Source organism: Hyla sarda, chromosome 3 (genome assembly GCF_029499605.1).
Source record: "Hyla sarda isolate aHylSar1 chromosome 3, aHylSar1.hap1, whole genome shotgun sequence".
NCBI classification, from domain to species: Eukaryota; Metazoa; Chordata; class Amphibia; order Anura; family Hylidae; genus Hyla; species Hyla sarda.
In genome coordinates this window covers 316,636,903-316,646,778 of record NC_079191.1, presented here as the reverse complement: position 1 = coordinate 316,646,778, position 9,876 = coordinate 316,636,903, and the positions used below count along the sequence as shown (strand labels likewise).

The following is a 9,876-nucleotide window of genomic DNA, read 5'->3' as shown; positions in this document are numbered from 1 at the left end:
CTACTCACGCTTGGAACTATATATATATATATATATATATATATATATATATATATATATATATCCACACACAAATCAAAAAATATGTTGCAGTCTCTTGTAATACCTTTTTTATTGGACTAACAGAGTTTTGTAGAGACAAGCTTTCAGGATTCCTCCCTTTATCAAGTCCAATAGTCAAGGACTAATGATCAAAGGACTTTATAAATTATCAAGGAGGAATCCCAAAAGCTTGTCTCTACAAAATTCTGTTAGTCCAATAAAAAAGGTATTACAATCTGCATCACTGGACTAATACGGCTACTCACATTTACTATACAGATATACACATACCTGAAGATGGTTTAGAACCCTGTGATGTCACACATGCTTGTGATGATGTCACCGTAAGCTGTACAAGGAGGTGCGCGCTGGCTGCAGTCTCTTCAGTGTGTTTTGCATTCACAACCTGTGGTGCAAAGTGTTTGTTAGAGAGTTTCTATTTGCGATAGAGAATTCAAGATTTTGACCGTTCCTTGTCTGAAGAGAGAATCACAAGGTAAGTCTCAGCCTCTTCTATTCATACATACACAGGTGTTACGCCGAGCGCTCCGGGTCCCCGCTCCTCCCCGGAGCGCTCGCTACACTTCCCTCACTGCAGCGCCCCGGTCGGTTCCACGGACCCGGGGCGCTGCGTTACCACCTCCGGCCGGGATGCGATTCGCGATGCGGGTAGCGCCCGCTCGCGATGCGCACCCCGGCTCCCGTACCTTACTCGCTCCCCGTCAGTTCTGTCCCGGCGCGCGCGGCCCCGCTCCCTAGGGCGCGCGCGCGCCGGGTCTTTGCGATTTAAAGGGCCACTGCACCGCTGATTGGTGCAGTGGTTCCAATTAGTGTTTACACCTGTGCACTTCCCTATATCACCTCACTTCCCCTTCACTCCCTCGCCGGATCTTGTTGCCCTAGTGCCAGAGAAAGCGTTCCTTGTGTGTTCCTTGCCTGTGATTCCAGACCTTCTGCCGTTGCCCCTGACTACGATCCTTGCTGCCTGCCCCGACCTTCTGCTACGTCCGACCTTGCTTCTGTCTACTCCCTTGTACCGCGCCTATCTTCAGCAGCCAGAGAGGTTGAGCCGTTGCTAGGGGATACGACCTGGTCACTACCGCCGCAGCAAGACCATCCCGCTTTGCGGCGGGCTCTGGTGAAAACCAGTAGTGACTTAGAACCGATCCTCTAGCACGGTCCACGCCAATCCCTCTCTGGCACAGAGGATCCACTACCTGCCAGCCGGCATCGTGACAGTAGATCCGGCCATGGATCCCGCTGAAGTTCCTCTGCCAGTTGTCGCTGACCTCACCACGGTGGTCGCCCAGCAGTCACAACAGATTGCGCAACAAGGCCAACAGCTGTCTCAACTGACTGTTATGCTACAACAGTTACTACCACAGCTCCAGCAATCATCTCCTCCGCCAGCTCCTGTACCTCCTCCGCAGCGAGTGGCCGCTTCTGGAATACGACTATCCTTGCCGGATAAATTTGATGGGGACTCTAAGTTTTGCCGTGGCTTTCTTTCCCAATGTTCATTACACTTGGAGATGATGTCGGACCAGTTCCCCACTGAAAGGTCTAAGGTGGCTTTCGTAGTCAGCCTGCTGTCTGGAAAAGCCCTGGCTTGGGCCACACCGCTCTGGGACCGCAATGACCCCGTCACTGCCTCTGTACACTCCTTCTTCTCGGAAATTCGAAGTGTCTTTGAGGAACCTGCCCGAGCCTCTTCTGCTGAGACTGCCCTGTTGAACCTGGTCCAGGGTAATTCTTCCGTTGGCGAGTATGCCGTACAGTTCCGTACCCTTGCTTCAGAATTATCCTGGAATAATGAGGCACTCTGCGCGACCTTTAAAAAAGGCCTATCCAGCAACATTAAAGATGTTCTGGCCGCACGAGAAATCCCTGCTAACCTACATGAACTCATCCATCTTGCCACTCGCATTGACATGCGTTTTTCCGAACGGCGTCAGGAGCTCCGCCTGGATATGGACTCTGTTCGCACGAGGCGTTTCTTCTCCCCGGCTCCTCTCTCCTCTGGTCCCCTGCAATCTGTTCCTGTGCCTCCCGCCGTGGAGGCTATGCAGGTCGACCGGTCTCGCCTGACACCCCAAGAGAGGACACGACGCCGCATGGAGAATCTCTGCCTGTACTGTGCTAGTACCGAACACTTCCTGAAGGATTGTCCTATCCGTCCTCCCCGCCTGGAAAGACGTCCGCTGACTCCGCACAAAGGTGAGACAGTCCTTGATGTCTACTCTGCTTCTCCACGTCTTACTGTGCCTGTGCGGATGTCTGCCTCTGCCTTCTCCTTCTCTGCTGTGGCCTTCTTGGACTCTGGATCTGCAGGAAATTTCATCTTAGCCTCTCTCGTCAACAAGTTCAACATCCCGGTGACCAGTCTCGCCAGACCCCTCTACATCAATTGTGTAAACAATGAAAGATTGGACTGTACTATACGTTTTCGCACGGAGCCCCTTCTAATGTGCATCGGATCTCATCACGAGAGGATTGAACTGTTGGTCCTCCCCAATTGCACTTCTGAAATCCTTCTTGGACTTCCCTGGCTTCAACTCCATTCCCCAATCCTGGATTGGTCCACTGGGGAGATCAAGAGTTGGGGGCCCTCTTGTTCCAAGGACTGCTTAAAACCGGTTCCCAGTAAACCTTGCCGTGTCCCTGTGCTTCCTCATGTAACCGGTCTCCCTAAGGCCTATATGGACTTTGCGGACGTTTTTTGCAAAAAACAAGCTGAGACTCTACCTCCTCACAGGCCTTATGATTGTCCCATTGACCTCCTCCCGGGCACTACTCCACCCCGGGGCAGAATCTATCCTCTGTCCGTCCCAGAGACTCTTGCCATGTCTGAATACGTCCAAGAAAATTTAAAAAAGGGCTTTATCCGTAAATCCTCCTCTCCTGCCGGAGCCGGATTTTTCTTTGTGTCCAAAAAAGATGGCTCTCTACGTCCTTGCATTGACTACCGCGGTCTTAATAAAATCACGGTTAAGAACCGCTACCCCCTACCCCTCATCTCTGAACTCTTTGATCGTCTCCAAGGTGCCCATATTTTTACCAAACTGGACTTAAGAGGTGCTTATAATCTCATCCGCATCAGAGAGGGGGATGAATGGAAAACGGCATTTAACACCAGAGATGGACACTTTGAGTATCTGGTCATGCCCTTTGGTCTATGCAACGCCCCTGCCGTCTTCCAAGACTTTGTTAATGAAATTTTTCGTGATCTACTATACTCCTGTGTTGTTGTATATCTGGACGATATCCTGATTTTTTCTGCCAATCTAGAAGAACACCGCCAGCATGTCCGTATGGTTCTTCAGAGACTTCGTGATAATCAACTCTATGCCAAAATAGAGAAATGTCTGTTTGAATGCCAATCTCTTCCTTTTCTAGGATACTTGGTCTCTGGCCAGGGACTACAAATGGACCCAGATAAACTCTCTGCCGTCTTAGATTGGCCACGCCCCTCCGGACTCCGTGCCATCCAACGTTTTTTGGGGTTCGCCAATTATTACAGGCAATTTATTCCACATTTTTCTACCATTGTGGCTCCTATTGTGGCTTTAACAAAAAAAAATGCCGATCCCAAGTCCTGGCCTCCTCAAGCGGAAGACGCCTTTAAACGACTCAAGTCTGCCTTTTCTTCGGCTCCCGTGCTCTCCAGACCTGACCCATCTAAACCCTTCCTATTGGAGGTTGATGCCTCCTCAGTGGGAGCTGGAGCTGTCCTTCTACAAAAAAACTCTTCCGGGCATGCTGTTACTTGTGGTTTTTTTTCCAGGACCTTCTCTCCGGCGGAGAGGAACTACTCCATCGGGGATCGAGAGCTTCTAGCCATTAAATTAGCACTTGAGGAATGGAGGCATCTGCTGGAGGGATCAAGATTTCCAGTTATTATTTACACCGATCACAAGAACCTCTCCTACCTCCAGTCTGCCCAACGGCTGAATCCTCGTCAGGCCAGGTGGTCTCTGTTCTTTGCCCGATTTAATTTTGAAATTCACTTTCGGCCTGCTGATAAAAACATTAGGGCCGATGCTCTCTCTCGTTCCTCAGATGCCTCTGAAATTGAACTCTCTCCTCAACACATCATTCCTCCTGACTGCCTGATTTCCACTTCTCCAGCCTCCATCAGGCAAACTCCTCCAGGAAAGACCTTTGTTTCTCCACGCCAACGCCTTGGGATCCTCAAATGGGGTCACTCCTCCCATCTCGCAGGTCATGCGGGCATCAAGAAATCTGTGCAACTCATCTCTCGCTTCTATTGGTGGCCGACTCTAGAGACTGATGTGGTGGACTTTGTGCGAGCCTGCACTATCTGTGCCCGGGATAAGACTCCTCGCCAGAAGCCCGCTGGTTTTCTTCATCCTCTACCTGTCCCCGAACAACCTTGGTCTCTGATTGGTATGGATTTTATTACTGACTTACCCCCATCCCATGGCAACACTGTTATTTGGGTGGTCGTTGATCGATTCTCCAAAATGGCACATTTCATCCCTCTTCCTGGCCTTCCTTCAGCGCCTCAGTTGGCTAAACAATTTTTTGTACACATTTTTCGTCTTCACGGGTTGCCTACACAGATCGTCTCGGATAGAGGCGTCCAATTTGTGTCTAAATTCTGGAGGGCTCTCTGTAAACAACTCAAGATTAAATTAAATTTTTCTTCTGCATACCATCCTCAATCCAATGGACAAGTAGAGAGAATTAACCAGATCTTGGGTGACTATTTACGACATTTTGTTTCCTCCCGCCAGGATGACTGGGCAGATCTTCTACCTTGGGCCGAATTCTCGTATAATTTCAGAATCTCTGAATCTTCCTCCAAATCTCCGTTTTTCGTGGTGTACGGCCGTCACCCTCTTCCCCCCCTCCCTACCCCCTTGCCCTCTGGTCTGCCCGCTGTGGATGAAATTTCTCGTGATCTTTCCACCATATGGAAAGAGACCCAAAATTCTCTCTTACAGGCTTCTTCTCGCATGAAGAGATTCGCAGATAAGAAAAGAAGAGCTCCTCCCATTTTTTCCCCTGGAGACAAGGTATGGCTCTCCGCTAAATATGTCCGTTTCCGTGTCCCGAGCTATAAGTTGGGACCACGCTATCTTGGTCCTTTTAAAGTTTTGTGTCAAATTAATCCTGTCTCTTACAAACTTCTTCTTCCTCCTTCTCTTCGTATCCCTAATGCCTTTCACGTCTCTCTTCTTAAACCTCTCATCCTCAACCGTTTTTCTCCTAAATCTGTTCCTCCCACTCCTGTTTCCGGCTCCTCGGACATCTTCTCTGTCAAAGAGATTTTGGCCTCTAAAAAGGTCAGGGGAAGAACTTTTTTTTTAGTGGATTGGGAGGGTTGTGGTCCAGAAGAGAGGTCCTGGGAACCTGAGGACAATATCCTGGACAAAAGTCTGATCCTCAGGTTCTCAGGCCCCAAGAAGAGGGGGAGACCCAAGGGGGGGGGTACTGTTACGCCGAGCGCTCCGGGTCCCCGCTCCTCCCCGGAGCGCTCGCTACACTTCCCTCACTGCAGCGCCCCGGTCGGTTCCACGGACCCGGGGCGCTGCGTTACCACCTCCGGCCGGGATGCGATTCGCGATGCGGGTAGCGCCCGCTCGCGATGCGCACCCCGGCTCCCGTACCTTACTCGCTCCCCGTCAGTTCTGTCCCGGCGCGCGCGGCCCCGCTCCCTAGGGCGCGCGCGCGCCGGGTCTTTGCGATTTAAAGGGCCACTGCACCGCTGATTGGTGCAGTGGTTCCAATTAGTGTTTACACCTGTGCACTTCCCTATATCACCTCACTTCCCCTTCACTCCCTCGCCGGATCTTGTTGCCCTAGTGCCAGTGAAAGCGTTCCTTGTGTGTTCCTTGCCTGTGATTCCAGACCTTCTGCCGTTGCCCCTGACTACGATCCTTGCTGCCTGCCCCGACCTTCTGCTACGTCCGACCTTGCTTCTGTCTACTCCCTTGTACCGCGCCTATCTTCAGCAGCCAGAGAGGTTGAGCCGTTGCTAGGGGATACGACCTGGTCACTACCGCCGCAGCAAGACCATCCCGCTTTGCGGCGGGCTCTGGTGAAAACCAGTAGTGACTTAGAACCGATCCTCTAGCACGGTCCACGCCAATCCCTCTCTGGCACAGAGGATCCACTACCTGCCAGCCGGCATCGTGACAACAGGGCTTTTAGTTTGACAGCTTTTTTTTATTGTTTTAGCAAAAAAAAAAAAGAAATTAATTTCCAAAAGAAATAACAAAAGTTATATTTCTCATAGCATTGTGACAATACTTGGCTTAGGCATTAAACATAATAAAACGCACAGATAGTATCATGACCAGAGCTTTTTCTTGCAAAACTGCTAAAATGCAATTATGCCCAAAAAAGCCCCCAAGAAAAAGAGTCCTAATTCATGAAGTTCTAAAAGATATAAGTCTATGAGAAAGTTTTGGTGATGTAGTAAAAGAATAACAGAAAGATTAGGGCAGAAATATAATATTATATAATAGAATTCTGTGTGTACTAACAATAGAAATACTCCGGGTACTCCGAAAGGGAAAATTTTCAAATCAACTAGTGGCAGAAAGCCATATAGAGGACGGATAGATCCCAATGAGGTGGGGTAGGTTCATTATTAGTAAATGTATATAGCAGGATAGCCCAAATGTATCTACAGTATGAAGTTCACATGGCCCAGTGACCATACAGCCAAGCCCTTATAATCCACCATTACTGGGACAGATTCAGGGTTGTCAGATATTACTAGGACCGGACAGGTTTAGGGTTATCAGATATTACTAGGACCGGACAGGTTCAGGGTTATCAGATATTACTAGGACCGGACAGGTTCAGGGTTATCAGATATTACTAGGACCGGACAGGTTCAGGGTTATCAGATATTACTAGGACCGGACAGGTTCAGGGTTATCAGATATTACTAGGACCGGACAGGTTCAGGGTTGTCAGATATTACTAGGACCGGACAGAACCAGGGTTGTCAGATATTACTAGGACCGGACAGGTTCAGTGTTATCAGATATTACTAGGACCGGACAGGTTCAGGGTTATCAGATATTACTAGGACTGGACAGGTTCAGTGTTATCAGATATTACTAGGACCGGACAGGTTTAGGGTTATCAGATATTACTAGGACCGGACAGGTTCAGGGTTATCAGATATTACTAGGACCGGACAGGTTCAGGGTTATCAGATATTACTAGGACCGGACAGGTTCAGGGTTATCAGATATTACTAGGACCGGACAGGTTCAGGGTTATCAGACATTGGTAACCTCAGGGAAGACGTCTCCATATAAAACACTTATAGAGAAGCGTCTTCTTCTGAGGCTGCGATGGTCTTAGTGTTATCTTGTGGTTCTGTGCTGGACATTTCTGCTCTGTATGAAGGATCTATTGTATAATGACAGGAATGATGACATGTTGTCTAATGTGTTCACTTATCTCTCTCTCTCTAGTGTTTTCAGGCTCTGACCTGTGACCATGGCCTCTCCACAAGACCCATTGCTGAAGGAGGAGGAAGAAGCAATGGAGGACCATAGTGATATGGATGTAGAAAAGGGCGATATCCCTGAGAGGCAGAACCTGCCATCTCTAAGCGTGATGTCCACCGCACGTTCCATCATCACCGTAGTGATCCTCGCCTTTGTTAATTTGCTCATCTATGCAAATCGCTCCAGCGTGGCGGGGGTGCTGCCTTATATACAGAAAGCATATGACACCAATGCTAGTCTGTCCGGCTTATTGAATACATTGTTCATTGGAAGCTACGTGCTGGTCGCACCAATTGCCGGATATTTGGGCGACCACTGTAATAAGAAGTATACTGTTTGCGCAGGAGTCATCGTTTGGCTGAGCATGACACTTACCCTGTCATTCATCCCTGACGGGTACTTCCTGCTCTTCCTGCTGACGAGTGGACTGGTTGGAGCCGGAGAGGCGACTTTCTGCACCATTGCCCCCTCCATCATTGCAGACCTTTTTACAAGTGACCAGCGGACCCGCATGCTGAACGTGTTTTACTCCGTCATACCTGTAGGCTGCGGACTAGGATACATCATCGGGCCCAAAGTGACTGATGCAGCAAGGGGCGATTGGCACTGGGCATTTCGGGTCACCCCTGGCCTGGGCCTCATAGCTGTGGCTTTGATGATTTTGGTCACAAAGGAGCTTCCAAGAACAACTACAAACGGGAAGAAGAACAACAAATCCCAGAAGTTTGCCAAATGGGCGACAGATCTGAAAAAACTATTTAAAAATCGAAGCTTCATGTTAACCACCATGGGATCGACGGCGGTATCCTTCATAGTGGGAGCCATAGGTGTGTGGGGTCCGTCATACCTGACCCACGCACGAACACTCCTACAAGAGAAGGACCCTTGCCGTGCTGAACCATGTGACTATCACGACATCCTAATATTTGGTGTGGTTACAGTCGTTTCCGGCATTCTGGGAGTTGTAGCAGGGACGGAGATAAGTAAAAGATATCGCAAATCCAACCCACGGGCCGACCCGCTTGTGTGTGGATGCGCGATGATGCTCTCTGCCCCTTTTCTTCTGTTGGCATTGACTTTTGGCAACATCAGCCTCGTTGCCACCAACATCTTCATCTTCATCGGAGAGACGCTTCTGTCAGTAAATTTCACCCTCATATCTGACATTATACTAAAAGTAGTAACTCCGTGGAGGAGATCTTCAGCCCTGGCCGTGCAGATGACAATCTATCACCTCCTAGGTGACGCCGGCAGCCCGTACCTCATCGGCCTGATATCTGACACCTACGAACGAGGATATGCCAAATCCCCTCTTCTGAAATACCGCAGCCTGGAGTATGCCCTCATGACCTGCACCATAATGGCAGTCATCGGAGGGGCCTTCTTCATGGCCACGGCCCTATATATAGAGAGGGACGAAAAAGAAGCAGAGATGGAATCAGAACCTCCGTCATCCTCCTCCTCCTCACTGCTTCCTGCCGATGAGGACCGCGCTTCAGACTGAGGAAAAGTCATTGCTTACCTTTATCTCGTTTACTTCATTAAAAAAAAAATTAAGAAAAAAATAACTGCATTTGTTCTATGTTCCACTTTACCCCTTATTCTCTACCCAGGGGCGGACACAGACAGCAGAGGGCCCTTGTGCAAAGAATGTGCCTGTGCCCTCCCCCCCCACCCAAAACATCAATTGTTCAGCACCCCCCCTCCATGTGTCACTTACTCAGGTGGACCCCCATATGTCACTTGCTGTATAGGTTTCTAATTATTTATTAAGGCCTCCCATATGCCGCAGCTCATTCAAGCCCCCCACATTAGGTAGCATAGATTCCCAACATTAAGTAGCATAGATTCCCCACATTAGGTAGCATAGTTTCCTCACATTAGGTAGCATAGCTTCCCCACATTAGGTAGCATAGATTTCCTACATTAGGTAGCAGTTTCCCAACATTAGGTAGCATAGTTTGCCCACATTAGGTAGCATAGTTTTCCCATATTAGGTAGCATAGTTTCCCCACAATAGGTAGCACAGATTCCCCACATTAGGTAACATAGTTTCCCCACATTAGGTAGCATAGTTTCCCCACATTAGGTAGCACAGATTCCCCAGATTAGGTAACATAGTTTCCCCACATTAGGTAGCATAGTTTCCCCACATTAGGTAGCACAGATTCCCCACATCAGGTAACATAGTTTCCCCACATTAGGTAACATAGTTTCCCCACATTAGGTAGCATAGTTTGCCCACATTAGGTAGCATAGTTTCCCCACATTAGGTAGCACAGATTCCCCACATTAGGTAACATAGTTTCCCCACATTAGGTAGCATAGATTCCTCACA

The 9,876-nt window shown here is 49.0% G+C and overlaps 1 protein-coding gene across 1 annotated transcript; it reads left to right on the top strand.

Annotated features, from left to right (window-relative positions):
- The first annotated feature begins 441 nt into the window (after positions 1-441).
- Positions 442-9,098, top strand: LOC130360780 (protein spinster homolog 1-like). The gene is made up of 2 exons (XM_056563348.1): positions 442-538; positions 7,503-9,098. The coding sequence occupies exon 2, from the start codon at positions 7,528-7,530 to the stop codon at positions 9,040-9,042; it is 1,515 nt and encodes a 504-aa protein (XP_056419323.1). The 5' UTR covers positions 442-538; positions 7,503-7,527; the 3' UTR covers positions 9,043-9,098.
- The last annotated feature ends 778 nt before the right edge of the window (positions 9,099-9,876 follow it).

Bases quoted from the DNA above. Each gene is read 5' to 3' on its own strand.
- LOC130360780 (XM_056563348.1), top strand. From the start codon at position 7,528: ATGGCCTCTCCACAAGACCCATTGCTGAAGGAGGAGGAAGAAGCAATG.